Below are 22,921 nucleotides of genomic sequence, written 5' to 3'. Positions count from 1 at the left end.
TCTAGTAGAGGGGGCTCCCCAGAGAAAATGGAAAACCTAAAATGGAGAGAGATAAAGCATTCCAAGGGCAAAGTCTGATTAAAATGCTTGAGGGTGTTTTCGGAATACCACAAAAACACCTTTTTCATATCAGTTTTTTAGTTGAAAAAAAAAATTAAAAATGACAAATAGAATCATGACGCGTGGCGTTGGCAAATCGTTGGCAAAAATTCGTTGTCAACGTATCGCTACCCATGATAAAAAGGGAGAGAGAAAGAGAGAGTTTGGTGAGAAATGGATGATTTCATGTGGGACCTACTTTGGAAGTGAGAGAAAATGTAAATTAATGTTCTTTGGGTCCACTTGAAAAGTTAGATGTAGAAGGGAGTGTGTTTAGAGTAAAAAAGGGGTGTATTGGAATTAGATGTTTTCTTTGGTGTTAGGAATTTAGTAAAAAGTGGGGGTGCACTAGAAATGTTGTTCTAGTTGATGAAGGTACAAAATTAGTATTTTTATGGGGGTGCGTCAGTAAAAAAATAAAATAATTAAATTAAGTTATTTAATTATTTGTGTTTTTTTATTGTTGGTCAATGAATTTGGTTGACTTTATATATGATGGCATTGGTTGTAATGGTAAAGTTGTGAGAGCAAGCGTTCTTTCATTCCCTTAAAATTTTTTTCGAACTGATGGTGTTCGTATTGCGATACGATAGTGTGTTGAGTTCTCTACGGAGACTGAGATTCGAGTGTCACCCTATCCTCGTGCACGAGGACTAGAGAGGGTTGGATGTCTCGCCCAATGACTTCGGCTCGTGTGAGTATAGTGCTCGGTGGGTGCGCCTAACTGAAGTTTTTACTCGTAATTCCTTGAGGTGTCAGGGAGATAGGCCTGAAGTTGCGATGGAAGGTGGCTCGAATCACCCTGTTTTGTGAAACAAGTTTGGTACGACAAAATTCGAGGAAACAACATAAGCTTGTGTAAATGATTTGAGTTGTGAGTTTAATACTGTGATGTATTGTAATGTTATGACTATGATAGTCTAGGTGGTGATGATTTAAGTTGTGAGTTGAATATTGAGATGTGTTGTGACGTGATGACTCTTTTAGTTTATGTTATGATGTTGTCTTTGAAATTATATGTTATGTTATGTCCTTAGTTACTCACCCTTTCTATTTGTGGTTGTGGTTCCACCTGCGATGATCGTACTGGTACGGGAGTAGATGGCGTTGCAGATAAGGCAGGGATGGAGTAGCACGACGAGAGTTATGGCAATAGCGATGGGAAATTTTATCATGTTTTAAAGTTTTTTTTATGTTTTTTTGAACAATGGATTTTGATAATTGTAATGTTTGAACTTTATATTGTAAGACGTTTAAACTTTGAGGTTTTGTTTCCGCGATGATAATTTTAAGTTAAAAAAGAAATGGCGTAAATTTCGGATTTTGTTATTTTCTAGCGGCACTCCGTAAGGGGTGTTACATTCCTCCTCCATCTCATGGGAGTGCTCCTAGGGAGCCATTTCCAATTGATGAGGAGGATATTTGTTGTGTTTTCAACAATGGACTGATACATTGGCTGCCTAAGTTTCATGGTTGTGCAGGTGAATGCCCATATAGACATTTGGAGGAGTTTTACACCATATGCTCTTCAATGAAACCTCCAGATGTCTCAGATGAGAACATGTTCTTAAGGGCATTTGAGTACTCATTACACGAAGCAGCAAGGTATTGGCCGTATTGTCTTCCTCCAAAATTCAAAACCAATTGGCAAGGCATCTGTTTTTGGAAAGATTCTGCCCTACTCAGCATCAATATAAAGAACCACCATTCCAGAATGCTTGTATGCCTTCCCCAGTCCAGGAACCACAGCAGTTGCAGTCCTATCAGCCTGCCCAAGGACCTCCTCATCCTTCCACTACTTCTGAGCCTACATTGAAGGAGTTACTGAGGTAGATGACCATGCAGAACATTGAGTTCATGCAAGAGACCAGAGCATCCATTCAGAGTTTGACTAATCAGAAGGGGAAGATGGCTACTCAACTCACCGAGGAACAGTCTCAAGTTTCAGGGGAATCATCATTCCAGAAGTTCAGCTTCCAGATTATGTCAGTGCCATCCACATAGGAGATGGGAAGCAGAGTCATGATCTTACTACTGCGCCATCTACTTTCCCACACTCCTATGTCCCCACTCTTCTACTTGAGGAGACTGATGAAGAATTGGAGGACCAGGCAGATATGAGCACCACTTTTGAGATAGGTAGACCACTTTCACCTTCCAATACTCCACCAGTCTTCAACGAAGTGGAGGTAAACATACCTAAGATTGACTCTGTTGTTGATGATTTTGCTGATGATAGGTATGCTGATTATTCTATTGTTGATGAGCATGTTTTTTATTTCTACTCTTTGCATGATGAGAAACAACTTTTGCCATCTTATCTGAATGTTTATTCTCCATGCACTGAACATGAATCTGATTCTGTTGTTGATATTGCTTCTTAATTTGACAATGATTCATGTTTTGAGGGTTTATCTGAGGTTTAGCCTNTTACACTGGGATTGGGTGTTATACCTTTGCATATCATTTCTTTGGAGCCGCATTGCACTAACCATGTTGCAAGAGGTAAACATGAAGTTGACCAACACACACCCATGGTGGAAGACAAGGGTGCCAACATACATGACAGTTCGAAGATTATTAGGCACCAGCTGAAGCCACTCATCAACAATCACTGCTTCTTGGATCCAGCTGTGGAGGACATCTCCCTGTTTGATCAAATTTGGAGACTGAAGCAATTCTTCCTAAAGACTTCCTTGCTGAATCCGATATTCGAAGAGATCTCCCTGAAAGTGCAAAATTGGCAACTGCCACCATGATCAAGGGAGTTTTCTTCTTTCCCTTCTCCTCTTTTCCCCACTTGTATTGCACTTATCCATGATCTGTTGACTATTTTGACTGTTGATCTTATGCTTGTGACACATTGAGGACATTATGTAGTTTAAGTGTGGTCTATTGGGGGAGATTCTGATTTTTCTTTGTTAGTTATGTTTTTTGCGTTAAATTTTTCGTTGGAGATTCTAATTTTTCTTTGTTAGTTATGTTTTCTGCGTTAAATTTTTCATTTTTTAGGTAGTTTTTGTTTTGTCTTGTGTACAATTTTGCATGTTTCTCTTAATTCTGGATTGTGATTAGGTTGTCAGTTTTCCTTCACTTCATTGATACTCTGATTTGTTGGATTCCTTGCTTTTCTTTACTTGGAAGATGATCATGATGTTTGAGAGTTGAATTGATTGTGACCGTATTACCTGTGTGAGATTTGAGCCATTTGATGATCTTTCTCGTGTGTGATATGTCTCTTGACTGATGCACATATGCCTTGGCTTGACTCTATTGATAATTCTTGATTGATATGCATGTTTGAAAGTGATAAAGGCGTTTTGTTGTTTAGCCTTTCTAGCCAAATGTGCCTACCCTATTTTGATCCATTGATGACCCCTTTTGAGCCTATGCTTTCCCCATTTCTTTGTTTTGAAGCTTATACACTAGCCCTAAGTGAAAAACCATGTTTACCTTAACCTTAGGGAATTTTGGAGCTTTGGAATTGTTTTGAGAATAAGTGTGGTCTCCTTGGGAATTCTGATGAATTGGCTAGTTGGTTCCTCTTGTTTTGTTTTTGTATATATGTGTGCATCTTGTCTCTTACAGTTTTGTTCAAAAAAAAGAAGAAAAAAGAGACAGGATGAGAAAAAGAAAAAGAAAATAGAAAAATACAGAAAAATAAAAAAAATGTGTGAATAATGGAGTCGAGAAGAGGATTGAATTAGAGGTTTTGGGTGTGTTTGAATGTGTTTACACTTGTTCCCCATTGCTCCTCTATTTCCCTTTCGTTTGTAGCTTCTCATCCATACTTATCCTCCCTTGTCCTTGGCCCCATTACATCAATAGAAGACCTTTCGATTTGAACATGCATATGTATTTGAGTGTTGATATTAGAGGCTTGTCAAGTCTGTTTGTTGCTTGCTTTCTTGAGTGCATTGAGTTGACATTGTTTACCTTAGACACTTGAGAGAAACACTGATAGTGTGCATCTGTGAGGTTCTGTTGCTTTTGATTCACCTCTTGAGCGGATTGATCATTTTGCCATGCTTGGAATTGCTTTGATAAATTCATGAGTATCTGCCTTCCTTAACTTTGTGTGGGATACTGTCCACTTCCTTTCATCGTCCATATTTCTTGAGAATTGTGTAATTCTGTTTGTTTCTTTCATTTTGAGTCTTTGTTTTCTGTCTGTTGAGTCTGTGTCACCTTCCTGATGTCCTCTGAACTGTTCCATGTTTTGCGTCTTGATTTTGCCCAGGAGTGCAAAAGACTAAGTGTGGTCTATTTTGATGAGTCGATATTTTATTGATTTCACTTAGTTTATTGTGCTAGAATTAAGTAGGGAATTGTGCATAATTGTCCGGTACTTTCCTGTTTTTCCTAATTATGCTTAATTTGATTGAAAATTCTTATTTTTGTTAATTTGAATTTTTTGAGCTGATTAATTGCATTTTTAATTGCAGGGAAAATTTTGGAGACATATTTTGGAGCATTGGGATGGAGACAAATTAATTCAAGACTCTCCACATGGACAATTTAGAATTAGTTATATTTTAATTTAGTATTTTAGAATTAATCAAAATTGTAATTTAGAAGTTTAGTTTTTTTTAGACAAACTTTTACATTGTGGGCCAATTTTTGGAATTTGTTGTTGAGCCCAATTGGTAGGAAGACACTTGGCACTTTAGGGTTTTTGGGTGGACCCCACCCATCCTTAAAAGATGACACATGACCCTAGGGATAGAGACCCACCTTGTAGTAGTCGTCATATTTTTTATTTTTTGATTCCTTTGGCTGAAACGTGGTTTTTGTTGTGGGAGCATAGTCGACACCTTGATATCTTCTTGGGAAGCAACGTTTAAGTTTATATATGGAGAAATGGGATGACACGGGCTAAAAAGAGAGGCACGGTCCTTGTTCCAGAGTTGCTTGTGCTTGTGCTGCAACATATATTTTATTATTCAGAAAATTCAAATTAACTAAAATAAGAATTTCCGATCAAATTAAGCATAATTAGGAAAAATGGGAAAATACCGGACAATTAAGCACAATTCCCTGATTAATTCTAGCACAATAAACTAAGTGAAATCAATAAAATATCAACTCATCACATCCCTTCTTATTAAAATAAAAGTGTTATTAATTTCTCTAAAAATCTCATTTTACATTAACGTTTGGTACCCAATCACTAGTGTAAAAAAAACCTATAACGTTACGCGTTCAACATCCAACCACTAAATAGCCAACGCTAAAAATGATTGGTGACATTTTTGTAAATAAATGCAATTATTAAACGTCGTTTATAATTGTAATTCGACGTAAAAGGATATAAAACATCGAATGCACCTGCTTTAGACATTAAAAGACTAGTGAGTTTAATAAAAAATTGAGCGACAAATTGAAAATTCATTTACTTTATCTTAACGTGTGATACCTTCTTCTCTTTCCAAACTTTTCTCGAACGAAATTTTGATGACGGTAATCTTTCTTTTATTTGATACAAATGCATGTTAATTAACTACTTTATGTATGATTTTCGTTTGTTTTGACCGATTATTTTCGTGCTCTTGTCCTTCATAGTCGCATTTTGATTTCTCTCTCACGGGTGACAACATTTTATTCCGATGAATCCATCTTTTGAAGGTTAGTTTTTGTTTTCATTTTGAAGAACTTATTTGTTGTTTTTTTTATTGTTGAACTTTTTTATTGTTGTTGTTTGGTTGATGATAACGATCTAAAAACCGTTATTTTTATACTTGAAATTGATATCAAAACACACCCTTTATGACTTAGAATGAGCTTAAAATCATGCAAAAAAATTAAGTTAAGTCACCATAGAGTCAAAGGTGGTTTCAAAGATATTATGCTTGGTTTTACATTGTTTTGACAAGATTTAATGAGAATTGAAGGATGGAAAGTAAAGTAGGAAGGAGTTGAACTCAAGAAAGGATGAAGAAAGGTGCAAAAGAGGAATCGCTTTCACCGCTCAGTGCCAATTTCAGCGCTGAGCGTCAGCATTGTGGATTTCAATATGGCAGAATGCTTAAGCGCCAACACTGAGGGGTGAATGAAGAATCGTTGCCACCGTTGAGCGCCAGAATCAACCGCTGAGCGCTGAGAACTTCAATTCAATATGACAGGAGGCTTGAGCGTCAACGCTGAGCGATCTAGAGGAGTTCCACACCTACCGCTGAGCGGTGAAATCCAGCGCTGAGCGCTGTAGTTGGGCTTGGGCCAAAATTCTGTAATTTTTCATAGCTTATAAGCAGACCCTCAGAACTATTCTAGGGTAATATTTTGACAGAGAAAGATGACAGAATACCTTCTACACTCCTTAGAGGCGGCTTTTGGGTGCGGAAGCTCCAATTCACCAATTCTAGGGTTTATTCTTCCATTCTTTTCATTAAATCCATATAGTTTCACCATGTCAATGGTGAACTAAACCCTTTGTTGTTGGGGAACAATGTAATCTTTGTGAAACTCTCTTATATCAAAATTCCTATTTTATTCATATACTTGTATTATCAATAGTTTGGGTTTTCTTCTCTGTACTTTAAAGCTTGCATTGTTTAACTCATTCAATGTCATGATCTTTGATTTTGTCGATATAGGAACGTAGGGGGAAAACCAAAACTGAGAAGAATTCTCTTTATTATGCAATACTACCTAGGGATAGGAGTAGAACGGTCAATTGCTTTAAGCTTCTGTTCTTAATGCATTAGTAATTGTTAGGGAGACTAGGGATAGTAAACTAGTAATTATGGTAATATGCTTTTTTCGCCAAGGGATCGGGTTTAAATTAATTTACAAAGTTGCATGAACATTGATAATAAAGTGGAATATAATAGGAATCTAGATATAGGAGGGTGGATGGGGATGAAACCGTAAGCCCCAACAACTTCATTCATTCATATTGTTATCTCTCAATTGATTCAACTTTTGCATTTGCATGTTTAATTTTGTCTTTGCATTACAATCTCAAATTATTATTCTTTCAAGTCATATGCGATTAATTCACATGAATGTTTAGGCCACAGAGTCCCTTGCGAAACGATATTTTGATTTACTGTTCTAATATTACTTTATACAATCTGGTACACTTGCCAGGGTGTGTAAACAAGTTTTTGGCGCCGTTGCCGGGGACTCGTTTGGTGTAAACAACTTGTTTGTATTTGTTTTTGCTTTTATTTTTATAAAAGTGCTTTTTAGGGTTTTTGGTTCTTGTGTATGCAGGAAGTAATTCATACTAGAAGTAAGAAAAATCAACCTCTTCTCGAAAGACTAAGTGAGAGGAGGGGAAAGAAAGCCAAAAGACCATCCAGAGAGCTATTTCCCTCTCCTGAAGAACTTTTACAACCCTCACAAGAGGCATCTACTCAAAATACAGAGGAGATGGCACAAGGAGCTCCTAGACGCACTTTAGCTACGTCCAGTTGTTAATCACTATAAATAGTGATTAACAGTTCCACTAAAAATGGTTTAATAGATTACAATCAAATGAATAGAATTAAAATGAAAAGAACCACTCTACCAACTTGAAGAGCACCGCTCCGACAATCGACCAACGATTCGCAAGCTTCTCCTTNCACAAGACCAGGTAGAGAACCTTGCCAACTTGAAGAGAGTCCGCTTCGACTATCGACACACGATACGTAAGCCTCTCCTTTCACAAGACCAGGCAAGGAAACAAAATGAACAAAAGCTCTCAAGAACGTTCCTCTGACAACACAGTGTTCTAAGCTTTCTCAGTTCACAAAAGTTAATTTCTGAATTCTCCAAAATCCAAATATATAGCCAAGTACACTGAATGCCAAAGGTCAGCTCCCAACTGCCATGAATAATCGATTATTGTAAGTGATAATCGATTATTCAAGTCCGTTACAGAGTTTTCAAAAAGTGATAATCGATTATATGTTATTCTAGTACAAAAACATGTGATAATCGATTATAGCTTGACCATAATCGATTATACCAGTAAAAATTACAATGTTTAACATTTTCCTACTACATTCAAAATCTACAAGTTGCTTTTTAAATATTTTCCTACTACATCCAAAATCTATAAGTTGCAGCATCATCAAAACACATCTTCAGTTTTTACCAATACTCCTTATTGGTAACATTAAACTTTTCAAACTTTCTTGAAATGCAAGTAATGAAAAATTGTATGCAGCGGAAAAACGTAGTTGACTACGCTAGAAGTAAATTCAACGGTAAAGTAAAAGTGCAGGGATAGAGAAAATCAAACACTGGTTTTTATACTGGTTCGGCCAACAATGCCTACTTCCAATGTCCTTCCAACCCAGGAAGCAAATGCACTATAATGGTTGCGGTTTTTACAACAAGGAATTTATAGAAGACCTCCACGTCAAAAATATAAATCTCCTCTCTAACCCTTAACCAAAATATAGGCAACAAAAAAAATAGCAAGACTTGTAGCAAGATGTCCCCTCTCCTTCAATCTGCCAACCACCACTTTGAACAATCCTCAAAGTGAACCAGACTCCACGAGTCTATCCCCTGTAATCACAACAAGTCCAATACAGCAGTCTTCAAGGATGCCAAGCCAAAATCTTGATCAAACAGAAACACCTTCACTGTGCAGAATATGATCAAGCAATGTGTGTGTAGTCAGTCTCCCTTTTGAATCTCTTTCAAGAAAGATCACCATCGTCTTCTTGGAGAATTCTTGGAGCTCTCAAAACTAGAGATATCAATCTGAAACAGAAATGAAATTGTCATATCATCAAAAGTCTCTGAACAGATTCGTGTTCAGACTATTTATAGTTTTCTATTTAACAGACTATTTATAAATTCCCATACATTATTTCTCCTGCATTGGTTCAACTCTTCTTGCATTGCCATCATCCAGTTTTCATCATTTAGTGCCTCTTCTACCTTATTTGGCTCAATTTTGTATACATAGGCAACATTCATGCAGAATTGAATTAATTGCCTTCTTGTGGATACTCCTCTTGAGATGTCACCAATAATATTGTCAGTAGAAACATTCCTTGGTACTTTCCACTCTTTAGTTGATTCTGGTCTTGGAGAGTTGACTTGTTCATTATCGTTTTCCTTGTAGTGGATTCTTCAAGCATTTCTTCACTTCCAACTGAATTTTCATCTTCTTCAGCTAAGTCCTTGACTTGTTTGGAACAATTAGGAGCCATGATGAACTCATCAAATGCAACATGAATAGATTCCTCAACATTCATAGTCCTTTTTGTTGTATACCCGGTAAGCTTTGTTGTTTAAGGAATACCCTATGAAGATAGCTTCATCTGCTTTAGAGTCAAACTTGCCAAGGTTCTTTTTGCTGTTATTCAACACAAAACATTTGCTTCCAAAGATTCTTAAATATGAAATGCTTGGCTTTCTTCCTCTCAGCAATTCATAAGGAGTCAGCTTTAATATTGATCTTATGATAGTTTTGTTCAGTACATAACATGCAGTACTTACAACGTCTGCCCAAAAATATTTTTCCTTTCCACAACTTTATTTTGCTGAGGAGTTCTAGGTGTTGAGAAGTTATGAGTAATTCCCATTTCAGCTAAATAATCATCAAAGTCTTTGTTTTGGAATTCTCCTCCGTGATCACTTTTGATAGCCTTAATTTTGAGATCCATCTCATTTTGAACAGCAGCAACAAAGCATTTGAAAACTTTGCGTGTGTCATTTTTTGCTGCAATGAAGTAGGTCTAAGTGTACCGTGAGTAGTCATCAATAGTGACTAGTCCATATGAATTTCCTCCGAGACTTTTTTGTTCTTGATGGTCCAAACAGGTCCATGTGGAGTAATTGCAGAAGTTTCCTGGTTGACATCTCTCTTTTACTCTTGAAAGGTTGTTTGGTCTGCTTCCCCTTTTGGCATGCATCACATAATTTGTCTGCAGTATAGCGAATTTTGGACAAACCATTTACCAAGTTCTTGGAGACCAGTTTGTTTAGTTGATTCATACTGATGTGAGCGAGTCTCTTGTGCCATAACCAAGCATCTTCTTCTTTAGTCATCAGAAACACAATAGAATCGAATGAGTTGTTTATGAAGTCGATTACATAGATGTTGTTCAATCTTTTTCCCACCAGTAGTAACTCATCTGTTGTCCCATTGCTGATCAGACAGTATTTGGGCACAAATGTGATCTTTAGACCTTTGTCGCACAGTTGACTGATGCTAAGTAGATTGTGTTTTAACCCTTCAACAAATAAGACATTTTTAATTTCATAGGAGGAAGGAGTTTTTATTTTACCTATGTTGAAGATTCTCCCTTTGTTATTATCACCATAATTGACGTGACCAGTACCTTTGTAGGAGACATCTGAGAACTTTGTGGGGTCTTCAATCATGTGTCTCAAGCAGCCACTGTCATGATACCACGTAGAACTTTTGGACAGTTGTTTCAGATCAGCTTTGAGAATTCTGGATTTTGCCATCATAATCAACTCTTCTTTATTCATGGCCTTCTTGATATCAATTGGATAACGTTGTTTGTCCTTCTTTATCAGAAACCTTCTGAATCTGTTATTTAACAAAATTGATCTTTACGTTTCTGGACATGGTTCTCCATCTTGAGTTGCCTTGTGTTGCAAGTTTCCTGTTTCAAAGGATTCATAGACACCATTAGTTACGGACTTTGACTTCTTATTGTAGGGTGCAGATACAAAATCAATTTTGAAATCATAAATCCTTGTAGAATGCGAAACAGAAGTCATCCCCAGGTTTATAGTCGAATCAAAGAAAAATAAAGTCGACTAGTTTTTCAAATATCTTATGAAAACCAGCTCTGATACCAACTGTTGGAAAACAGGTAGGCTTCTCTTTACACCAACAAGGGGGTGAATTGGTGGTTTATCAAAAACAAAATCTTTTCGCAATCTTGAAAACAAACTATTAAACTTTTCAAACTTTCTTGAAATGCAAGTAATGAAAATTTGTATGCAGCAAAAAAACGTAGTTTACTCCGCTAGAAGTAAAGTCGACTGTAAAGTAAAAGTGCAGGGATAGAGAAAATCAAACAGTGGTTTTTATACTAGTTCGGCCAACAATGCCTACATCCAATGTCCTTCCAACCCAGGAAGCAAATGCACTATAATGGTTGCGGTTTTTACAACAAGAAATTTATAGAAGACCTCCACGTCAAAAATATAAATCTCCTCTCTAACCCTTAACCAAAATATAGGCAACAAAAAAACAGCAAGACTTGCAACAAGATGTCCCCTCTCCTGCAATCTACCAACCACCACTTTGAATAATCCTCAAAATGAACTAGACTCCACTGGTCTATCCCCTGTAATCACAACAGGTCCAATACAGCAGTCTTCAAGGATGCCAAGCCCAAATCTTGATGAAACAGAAACACCTTCACTGTGCAGAATATGATCAAGCAATGTGTGCGCAGTCAGTCTCCCTTTTGAATCTCTTTCAAGAAAGTTCACCACTGTCTTCTTGGAGAATTCTTGGAGCTCTCAAAGCTAGAGATATCAATCTGAAATAGAAATGATATTGTCAGATCATCAAAAGTCTCTAAACAGATTTGTATTCATACTATTTATAGTTTTCTGTTTAACAGGCAGTCTCTTAGTCGAATATGCTACAAATTTATTCGACTGAGTTATGACATTTATAACAGTTCAGTCAAACTGGTAGCATGCAGTCAACCAAAATAAAAAGTCATTTAATACAGTTGATCAATCAATCAATGCTCAACTAACTTTTGAAAATATAGTCGTTATAGTGTAAAAGCATAACAAAATTCCAAAACAGATAACTAATACAGTCGAATATGTGGCGGACATAGTCAACTTCGACATGTAAAAACATTTTGAAATTCTTTCCTTCTCAAAATCTCACAAAGCACTGATTCTCAATATCTGTACAATGATTTTAGCATAGTCGAATCTATTAATAATGGAGTCGACTGTACTACTGCTTTTTCACACAATTATAAGTTCATAAAAGTGCTTGTGGTTTTCATGCTTTAAAACATGTGCAATGCATCCAGAAAAGAGGTAACAAGTACAAGCTTAATATATATGCATTCACACATCAATCCAACATATAAACATGTTTAACAGATATATCAATCAATCAGCATAAGAACATGTAATACAACAACAACATATGCGTGTTATTAAGCAATGTGTTGTCATCATAAAAAACTAGAGTGATATAGATATTCTCGACAGTAGGGTTATAAAATAAGATCACAATTAATTAAAAAAATTAAAAAAAAAATTGATTAACGTTGTATATTAACAAAATTCGACGTTAAGTTAACATCGCATATTGAAAAAATTCAACGTTAATTTAACGTCGAATTTTAAAAAATTCGACATCAATTTATCATCTCCTAATATGATATCATTCACGAATTCAACGTTAAAAGTCCAAAATATTCGACATTGTACACAATTTTATATACCAGTGAATGAAATTAATTATTAATTTATATGGTATCATATTCAATAAAAGATTAAAAACTTACCAATTTTATCTTCAAATAACCAACTAATCTACAAAACCCCTAATAAAAGATAAATTCTTATGACTAAGTTGTATTCTATACACGACCTTCATAAAGAATAATTAATTACAAAATACATGCAATATAAATGTATGTAACCAAAGACAAATAAAAGCGACCTAATAGTCTCTTCATTAGAAACTAGAACCATCAAACAATCCGAAAACACATACAAATGGCCTAAGAATTATCATTAAATTATGCTTTTATTATCTTAGATATAAAGTAAACATTTTAGTTTCCAAATTAAAAAAAATCCTGGAAATTATTTCAGTTTCTCCCATTTAACAATTTTAAAAATGAGAAACTAAAATAATCTCTTTATTTAATCACGGACTAAAAGCATCACATTGCCATGTATTTTTTGCATCTTTTAAATTTTAAAACCCAAAATAATGAGATTTTATTTTATTTCTCTCTCTAAAGACTATCCATGTAAAAGCATTATTAAGAATTATGAGATCCCAGCTAAATTAATACTGAAAAGTTAAATAATCACTTACTATTATAACTTATTCAAAATTATAATTAAACAATCTTCATTTATTGGTACATTTGATAGTAAAAAAATGCCCGAAAGAGAGAGAGAATGGAAAGTGTGGTTAACTTACATTGTATAGGAAGCCTACATAAGAAGAATGAGATTAGTCATTGATGCTAATAGTACTTTCTTTACACTACCATGTTATTCTATTAGTTTTATAAATTATATTATTATAAGTATAAATTATAGATTCTAATACAGACCAAAACATCATCTACCTATATAAAATAAAAATGGCATCTCCAACCAGAAAAATAACTAAAATCTAAATATTTCTTATGCCAAATAAAAAAATAAAACAAAACTAATTACGTGCTAGCCGAGTTTCCCATTCCTCTCAAGAAGAAGTAGGCGAACCGCAACAATCCCTACCCCGTTTCTGGCCCAAAACAACAGGGCCCATTCCAAAGCCCACCAAAGCCCGATTCTCCACCACGGCGTTCAAAGCCCGTTCCAGCGCCACAACCTCCACCTCCTCTTCACCCCACTCCACCACCACCACACTCTTCGTCCTTCCCCCAACCGTCATCATTTCCGCGCGAACCGGCTTTGCCTGAACCGACCGGATTGCCCGTGTCACGTCGCGGTTCAGACCGGCCCGGTCCTCACAGCACACCGTCGCCTTCACCCTATTCGTCTCCCCCTCGCACCACCTCACCGTCGCCTCGTCGCACTCCCCAGGAAGCGGCCACGCCTCAGACCGAACCGCACCCGGTTCGCCGCCGTCCCCGCACGCCACTTCATCGGCCTGCTTCTTTAACCGTTTCACGTGCTCAACAACTTCCGCTAGCAACGATGCTTTATCGGACTAAAAAGAGTCAGAATTTACTACATTACCCTCCAACCATGCAGAAACTAAATTCACACCAACTGAACAGTTTTTCAGAAGGGCGTTCGTTTATAATGAAATATATATATATAAATTTTCCCACAAGTTAAAATAAGAGTTATACACAAAGAATGATAAGATATATAAAAAAAGTTATACAAATTAATTACTAAGCATATTTTGTAAAAGTTTTATTTTGGAAATTCTTGTACGTGTGAGTGAGTTTCGTTGTTGTATAATAATTAATGAACATATTTTTTTTGTAGATAACCTTGGCGGCGTTAGGAAGGAGGGATCGTAAGGTGGATAGGTGAGAGTTGATTCTCTGCCTGCGTCTCCTCTCGGCTTCCCTGTGACTCTTGCATGCTTCCGTTGATTTGCGGTCGGCTTTTGATCTGGTGCCGTCGAACTCCACTGACCGTTTAATGAAAGTGTTGGGGACGTGGGTGGAGTCGCGGTCTAGCCAACTCTGGAAGCCGTAGAATCTCCGAAAGGGAAGCATGTTTTTTTGTGTGTTGTAACGAAGAATGTTGTTGGTGTGTGGAGAATGAAGAGGTTTAAGGAGTGGGGAGAGGGTGATGTAACGATGATGTGTGAAGTGTCCGTTGTCGTTGTGGTGGTTTAGGTATACGGTGTATTGTTGGGCAGCTTTTTAGGTAGAAATTAGTGTGTACGTATTGTGTACATGAGAGGCAGTTGGGTGAGGAATGAGGGAGCAAAGTTTGAACTGTTGTGGAAGAATGGGATCCTACCAAAGAAACACAATGGTACATTTTTATTTTGTTGCTAAATAAATAAATAAAATATAGTGTGTTGTGCTGCCCGAGGTAGAAGAAGGAATGGGAATGAGAAGTGAGAAAGATCGTGACCTTTGAGAGACCAGAGAATAAATTAGTGCCTGTACATTTGTCTACAACGGGAGACACTTTCTTCAGAAATTAAATCACTTATTTTCTCTTTTTTTTTTCAGACGATGAATTTTCAAAACTCCTGGCTTTTTCTATGCCTTTCAAATCAATTTCACTGTAGTTTTCGTCCTAGCCTGTGCTTTCACACCTTCTGCATCCTAATATGTGTATACGGTAAAAATCAATGTTTGTCTTAAAAGTTTATGGATGGTTATGTATGTATATATTAATGATGCATGTGGAAGGAGGAGTTAATAGAAAAGGGGAATAAAAGGGTAAGGAAATAAGAAGAAATAGAAGAGTTGATTACTACTATAATGTTGGAAAAAGTGGGGAGAAAGGGATAGTGAGAGGAGAAATGTGGTAATATGTTGGTGAGGGTTGAAGGGTGGAAATAATGGTGGTGTTTGGTGGAAAAAGGAAAAGAAGGGTATGCAATCATTTTCAAAGGGGAAAACAACTGTTACTTAATACTCTCATACGTATACTACTGCAGCCGGCGCCGACACCAATTTCTCAAGGGAATCAAAAACCAGACAGCGATGTGCTTATCCGACAACAACCTCTTTTACTTCTTGGATTTGATCACTTCTTCTGTATTCTCTATACTCTTTGTGCACCATTGTCCCTCTTAACATTAATTCCTATATCCTTTATTAACATAATCTTTAGAATAATCACTTTTAAAACCTCGTATAACCATCATGATTTCTTAGCTCTTGTTACTTCTTTACTTTTTGTTTCATACTTAAAATGTTTTTCCATAGGTTTGTAGCTTCTTGTTTTGTCGTAATAGTTTCATTTCTTGCGCATGTGTAATAATACTTACCGATATATCTTTTAGAAGAGAATAATTATAATCACCTACGTGGTTTATCTATCTCATTCTACTTTATATGTTATGTTACTCATCACATCTATAATTATCTATCTATAGTTTCCTTTCTATTTTTTCCATCTTATCTGGTTGCTTGAATATGTTAACCTCTTCAAATAAGTAACAGAAAATTAATATAGATATTCTTAATTAAACCTCGCTTGACATAACAGAAACAAAGTTTTCTTGTATTCTACAAGAGGTGGATAAGGAATATATTATATATGCTTAAAAATGTTGTGAGTTTTGCCATTAATATATACCTTCCCTCATGCCCTAATTAGGTCACAGTAGACAATATATAAAGTTGGATGGACACATTAATTATTGAGACACTCCATTATTCACTGACATGCATATTCTTTCTTCCTCCACCTATTGGTTTACCTTACTACATTCCTTCCTTGTAGCTAGTATAGCAGTTTAGGTTACTTTTTGTGACAGTAAATAGATAAAAAGAATATGAATATGAATTATGTATGAATGTATCAATCAGTAACATTATGCATGTGAATATGTCGGGTGGGCCCCACCAAGGGTAACAATGGAGAAGGAAAGATCAACATCCCATGTCAGTGCTCCGGCTGCAAGGAGCAGATGAGACTTTAGATGGCATCCCCCAACCAGCAGCCTGCAGAGGCCACATCATACACACCTAAGCTATATATCCTCACCTAATTTATTAATCACTTAGATATGTTTTATTTCCTTCCAATTTTCCTAAAACATGTTTTTCATCTCTCTATTTCAAAAATTAATAATTGCTGTTTAAATTTTAAAAGTTTACACTTGAATATATTTTTGGTGTGACTTAATTTTGAGTAAAATTTAGAATTAGTTACTTTTTAAAATTTTAATTCAATTTAGTATTCTACTTTTAAAAATACATAAATTTATATTTTTTAATTAAATTTTATTAGGTGTTTTTATATTTTAAAAACATTTCATAATAGAATTTTAATTTTTTATATTATCTAACACATTTTTATTTAAATATTAATTAAAAAATATGTTTGAAATATTAAATAAACTTAATTAATTTATTTTAGTTAAAAAAATTAATTTCACGATGGAACAATGAGTTCAAAGTTTGGAGATTAATTTCAATTTTTGCTTTGAAAGTTAAAAATTAAAAGATCAAAACCATTTTTAATCTTAAAATTTAATATTTTTTATTGTTTTTATAAAGAGGGGTGAAACACTTTCTTTTTAGGATAATAAACATTGATAAAATTATTATTATTGTTCTTATTATAATTATTAAATTAAATATATATAATTTTTATATTTTATTGTTAATAGCTTTTGTTTATTATTTAGATAATCTTTTAATTAAAAAATAATTAAGATTAAAAGACGATCAAATAAAAAAACAGCTAAAATTAAAAAAAAATAACTTAAATAGGAAAATCAGTAAAATAATTATTTTAATTTAATTCTTTTATTTAAGAATAAAATTAGAAAATATATGTGGACATCAAAAAGAAAAATTCTTTATATATATATATAGGTATAGGTATAGATAAAATGTTATCACCAAATGATCATATTAAATTTAAAAGATGAGTAATATGACATGTTATATTCATTTTTAGAATGTAAAAGGCTAAGTGTTTATCCATTTGAAAGCATAAGAACCAGAAACAAGGTTAAAAAAAAAACATGTTTTCCTTGGTTAATTACATAATACAAGGAAGTTTTAGTAAAGTGGTTATATTGTATTTCATTTATTTTCACCATTTATTTTTGTTAACTATTTAAAGATTGAAATCTCGTTAATTCGTCAAATAATATTATGAAGTGAACTTTATATTTAATTTAATTTTATGAAATTAATTTGTAAACTTAATTATATATTATAATTTTCTTTTGTCATATCGGATTTTTAAGTAAAAAAAAAAAATCTCATGAATATTTATTCAATTCTTACGTATGAAAAACACATGAGGAACTCAACTATTACTGTATTCACCATTTTTTTTTCAAATGTCATTTGAGAATATCATTAATACTCCCTTACAAACCAGTGAAATATAAACATAAATATATTATTGATATCAAAATAATTAGTTTCATTTATTTTGAAGTGCATATGTTTTGTATTTTGTTCTGGTAACAGTGGTAGTTTGGATTGATATATGTATGATTTTGACATGTCCATGATGCAATGAGCATGTCTCCCAGGCTCACTGTTCCATTCGATCAGTGTCTCCAATGGCTAAAGCTTATTAATTCGACCCCACCTCTCCTTCCATGCACTGCTCATTTAACTTTTATATGCTCAGCCCCCACCTATTCCACATGCCCTTTCCAATAGTGAAACAAAACATATTGTAAGGCTTTTAGGTCAAAATAATTTTATTTTATTTCATCGAAGATTACAGGGTTATACCTTTAAGAATTTTCTATAATTTTCTTTTTAGTACTTAAATTTTAATATGACAGGTTTTGGTCTTGGTCCTAAATCTATTTTCCTATTGTTATTCAGTTTTTGTTGTCTGTGTCCTTCATTAATTAATGATAGGTTAAAAGTATGTATTTAATTTAAAGATACACGAGTATGCAAGTATGGTTGGTAGATTTTATACACAACACATGTTTTTTCTTCTGGTAGAACACAGCAAGTAGTTTATATATGTTTTGTTTTGTAGATTTCACGATAACATTTCTCTATCAGCGTAAGGGCTTTTCTTACTCCATGACAATGAATATCGACAAAGGGTTTCAAGATGAAACAGTAGTACATTAACTTAAGTTATGTCGGATTCTTTGAGGTATATGTCTTCACCTTACCATACTTACAATATTTAGTATAAAAGTTCAAATTACTTATATATATTTATATCCATTAACTTAGAAGTGAAAAACAATCTCTATGTAATCCATAAAATATATAAGTAATTGGATATTACTCACGGATTACATGAAAAAAACAAAAACCGTATGCAAAATATACGGTATTACCTAAAACAAATCTGTAAATAATATTACTTACAAAATTATCCATAGATAATGAAATTCTGAGCAAATTACCATGAATTATTCTGTATGTAATGTTGGGTAAATTACATATGAAATAATTTGTAGATAATAATAAAAAAAAAATCTTAGATAATATTGTGAGTTATTTACGGAATAATCTATAGATAATACTGAATAAAGCTAAAAAAATCAAGTATTACCAACTCATAATCCAAAGTAAATAATTCAAATCAGTCCAAGTGCCAACCAAATTTCTCTATATTAAAAATATAAAGAAAAAATAAATCAAGTATTTCTAAACAAATTTATGTATCCAAGATAATTTATTTACATAATGAATGTTTGATATGGTAACGTAAGGTCACGTCTATTCCAAAGACTTGATGATGATGAAAAATGAAGAGAAAGAAATCATTCTACCGAAGAAATGCAACACCAAACCTTAACGAATAGATGGAGGAGACAGTTTGAGAGAAAAAATGAAAATGGTGAAGAGGAAGAGAGCTCAAGTGGTGAGGAGGAACGGGGAGTGAACAATGAAAATGGCACAAACACGAATGAAGAAAACAAGTTTGAGATAAAATGAAAGATGACTCGAATGACACAAACAAGAGAACGAGAAAGTGATATAAAGTGACCAATAAAAATACTTTTAAAATTTTAAGTTTTTAATATCTTTTATTTAAAATTTGTATGTAAATTCCATATGAAAGGTATACCCGCATTTACATATGTATTTTACATATGAAGAAGTAAGTAGAAACTAATTTGTTGTTACATAAAAAAGTCCATATCTAATGCAATTTTACATATAAATATAAATCTGTCTGTAAATCTAAATTTATCTATGGATTTAAATTGGTTTATAATTATTCGAAGATAATTCCTTTTTTTTTAGTGGTTTGGATTTGGTATTTGCAAGACTCGTGGCAAGATCTTGAAGATGACTTTATCATGAGCTTAAACATAAAATACTTTGTCCAAATGATAAAATTTTTATAGAAAACTTGGTATCTTTATAAAAGAGTTTAATTGTTAAAAGTTACCCCATGGTAAGAAATAAAAAAAAACACTTGTTGTTTTGAACAAGCATTAAATGACATTAAATGCTCAATGTTCAAAAACAACAAAAATGATAAGAAAACACTTATGAGTCATTATTTTCTAGTACTCACTTAGCTTTTCGCACCATATTGTATTAGTGAAATGTGTTTAATTCTCCATTTTTATCTCATTTTCACTATTTGGGCTGAATTTCAAGACTAATTCTTATCTGGATTAATTTGAATTATTTGAGATTAATTATTTCAATCATTTTGTGCAGGACAATCACTGTTGAAAGGTTGAGAAAAAGTCCATTGAAGATGGTCAGTCCTGACCGAACGGTCTACGGAAGGCTTGACCGAACAGTTTGATTAGTTATGTGTCAAACAGTCTTGATGAAGTTTGCATGTGAGTCTTGACAGAACGGTTTGACAAAGTGTGCTAGACCGAGCGGTCTTTTGAAGCCTACACCGAAGGCCTGTCAATGACCGAGCACTACACTATTGATCGGTTTGTTAAAGACTACACCGCACACAAGTGAACTAACCTAAAGAGTAGTGTTTCACCGAACGACAAGCTAGTATTGACCGAACAATTAGATAAGGGGCTAGAGGAACGCAACAACAGTGTTGGAAGCACATTCTTGGACTTCAAGACGGTGGCCACATCAATAATGTAGTCTAATTCCGTTTTAGAAGGGCATTGGGTCATAATTTAGGACTTTGGGCCCAATTGTTGGTCTACTTTTAGGTTAGGCCCATTAGAAGGGCATTTTGGTATTTTGGGGGTTATATAAAAACCCTAAAAGCAGATTTCTCGGGGAGCTCTCAGCCGCCACTTGCATTTTTCTTTCTTTGGGAGTTCCTTCTTCTTCCTCCCCCTTGGGGGAGGTTTTAGGTATTGCTTGGTCTTACTTTCTTTTCTTTTAATGTATTGAACTCACTTTCTTTACAATTCCATGGTTGAATTTGGTTTTGCACAAGTTATTTTGTTCATTCACGTTCTCTGCAATTTACTGTTCACCTTCATCTTCGTTATTATTTGTAAAGTCCCTGGCAAGTGTACCAGATCGTTATCAAGTAATATAAAATGGGTAAGTCCAAGTATCATTTCTCAAAGGACTCTTAGGCCTTACTTTTCATGTAAACCAATCGCATAAGACTTAAGAAGAAATAGAATTTAGGTTTTTAAATGCCAAAACAAAAGTAAACATGTCAATGCAGTGAATCAATTGGTTAAAGAAACTATGAATGAATGGAGTTGTTAGGGTTTAAAATTTCATCTTATCCACCCTCTTATATCTACTTTTCTTATCTAATTAGCTTCTTTATCATATTGTCATGCAAACTTTCTTGGTCTACCCTTAACCCAATTCCTTGGCGAAAAGAGCCTATTACTAATTACCGACTTGCTATCCCTAGCCTCCCCTAGCAATTAATAATGCATGATAAACAGAAGCAAAATACAATTGATCGTCCTACCCCTATTCCTAGGCGGTACTAGCATAATCAAGGAATTCCCCCCAGTTCATGACATTACTGTACGTTCCCGTATCAATAAAGACAACAACATTTACCGAATGAGTTAAACGATAAAAGCATTAAGCAAAGGTNANGAACCCAACAATTGATAAAGATAAGCATATGCAAACATATAAAGAAGATAAGAATTTTGATATAAGAGAGTTTCAAAAGATTACATTGTTCCCCAATAACCTAGGGTTTAGTTCACCATAATCATGGTGAATCTAGATGAAATAAGATGAAAGAATGGAAGAAATAACCTCCAAGGTGTGTGGAATAGCTCTGGACGTTTCTCTCTGCCAAAAGATTGAGTTTTCATTCGCATTGGGGCTATATATAAGCCAAAAAAATAACAGAAAGATTATAGAATCTCAGCTAATAAAAATAGACAACCGCCCAGGCGCCTAAGTAAACCGCTTAGCGGTTTCCCCTTTAGCTGTTGGACCGTTCAGGGGTCAGTTTTACCGTTGAGTGGTTTGCCCTTGATCGCTCTGGACGCTCAGCGGTCCATTCTGGCACTCAGTGGTTCACTTGACCCTTCTTTTCATCCTTTTTCTTCCTCTTTCACGGGTCTAAGTCCACCTTACTTTACTTCCATCTTCAATTCACCTTAAAACCCTTCAAAACAATGTAAAAACAAGCATAATATCTCTAAAACCAACTTTTGACTCTCTCATGACTCAACTAAGTGTTTTACTTGATTTTAAGGTCATTCTAAGTCATAAAGGGTTTGTTTTGATATCAAATTTAAGTATGAAAATAACGGTTTTTAGACCGTTATCACAACCCCAAACTTAGAACTTTGCTTGTCCTCAAGTAAACAAGACAAAACTTGGCTTTCTACTTCTTCATCAAATAGTTCAACACTTTTCAAAATTCTTTTTTCTCACAACAAGTTATTATACAATTTAGATTTTCAGTGGAATCCTATGAAGATGCATGCATGATCTTAATCCAATTTAGTTCACATAATCAACTCTTTCCCAACAGATGTTTTGTTCATGAATGATCAATCCACTAAGCATCGATGTAAACATGGATTTCAACAATTCTTACCAAGCAAGTGTTTCACTCAATCACTCAAGTGTTTAGTAGGTCACTCTACTCTCTACTATTCACATTTCACATAAAACAATATTGCCATTCATCTAAAACAATCAAAATATTCACATGCCCTCAAGGACTTGTCCAAGACTTGTAATGAGACTGGGCTATCAAGAAAAATTGGTTTTTCTAGAATACAAAATCCTTGAGTTAAGAGAGTTTTATTCATCATTCAAAGTTCAAGCATACTCTCCTTTTAACCAATCTCACTCATTCCCAACTTTTTCCCTTTCTCAATTATTTTTACATTGAGCTCACTTTACATGCTTTTTCTTTTCTTCTTTTCCTTTCTTTTTCTCATGCATTTTTTCTTTTTCAACTTTTGAACTCAATGCTTTTGCCTTTCAACTTTTTCCCATACAACCCCAAATTTGAACCTTTTCAACACATACAATTATTCTTAACCCAACTCAAGGTAAATCAATTCAAACAAGGGTTTTCATACTGTTTAAGGCCAAGGTTTAAATAGGGTATATCATTTATAACACTTTGGGTGAAAATT

The 22,921-nt window shown here is 34.4% G+C and overlaps 1 protein-coding gene across 1 annotated transcript; it reads right to left on the bottom strand.

Annotated features, from left to right (window-relative positions):
* Positions 1-13,212: 13,212 nt before the first annotated feature.
* LOC106778393 (transcription factor bHLH30-like) lies at positions 13,213-15,001 on the bottom strand. The gene is made up of 2 exons (XM_014666352.2): positions 14,253-15,001; positions 13,213-13,960 (listed from the first exon to the last, which is right to left on the bottom strand). Exons 1-2 carry the CDS (start codon positions 14,481-14,483, stop codon positions 13,490-13,492), a joined length of 702 nt encoding a protein of 233 aa, XP_014521838.1. The 5' UTR covers positions 14,484-15,001; the 3' UTR covers positions 13,213-13,489.
* Between the last annotated feature and the right edge of the window lie 7,920 nt (positions 15,002-22,921).

The sequence above is a fragment of the Vigna radiata genome, unplaced genomic scaffold (assembly GCF_000741045.1).
Source record: "Vigna radiata var. radiata cultivar VC1973A unplaced genomic scaffold, Vradiata_ver6 scaffold_339, whole genome shotgun sequence".
Lineage (NCBI taxonomy): Eukaryota > Viridiplantae > Streptophyta > Magnoliopsida > Fabales > Fabaceae > Vigna > Vigna radiata.
Note: the sequence above shows the minus strand (reverse complement) of the source record. Positions and strands in the feature narration are given on the sequence as shown.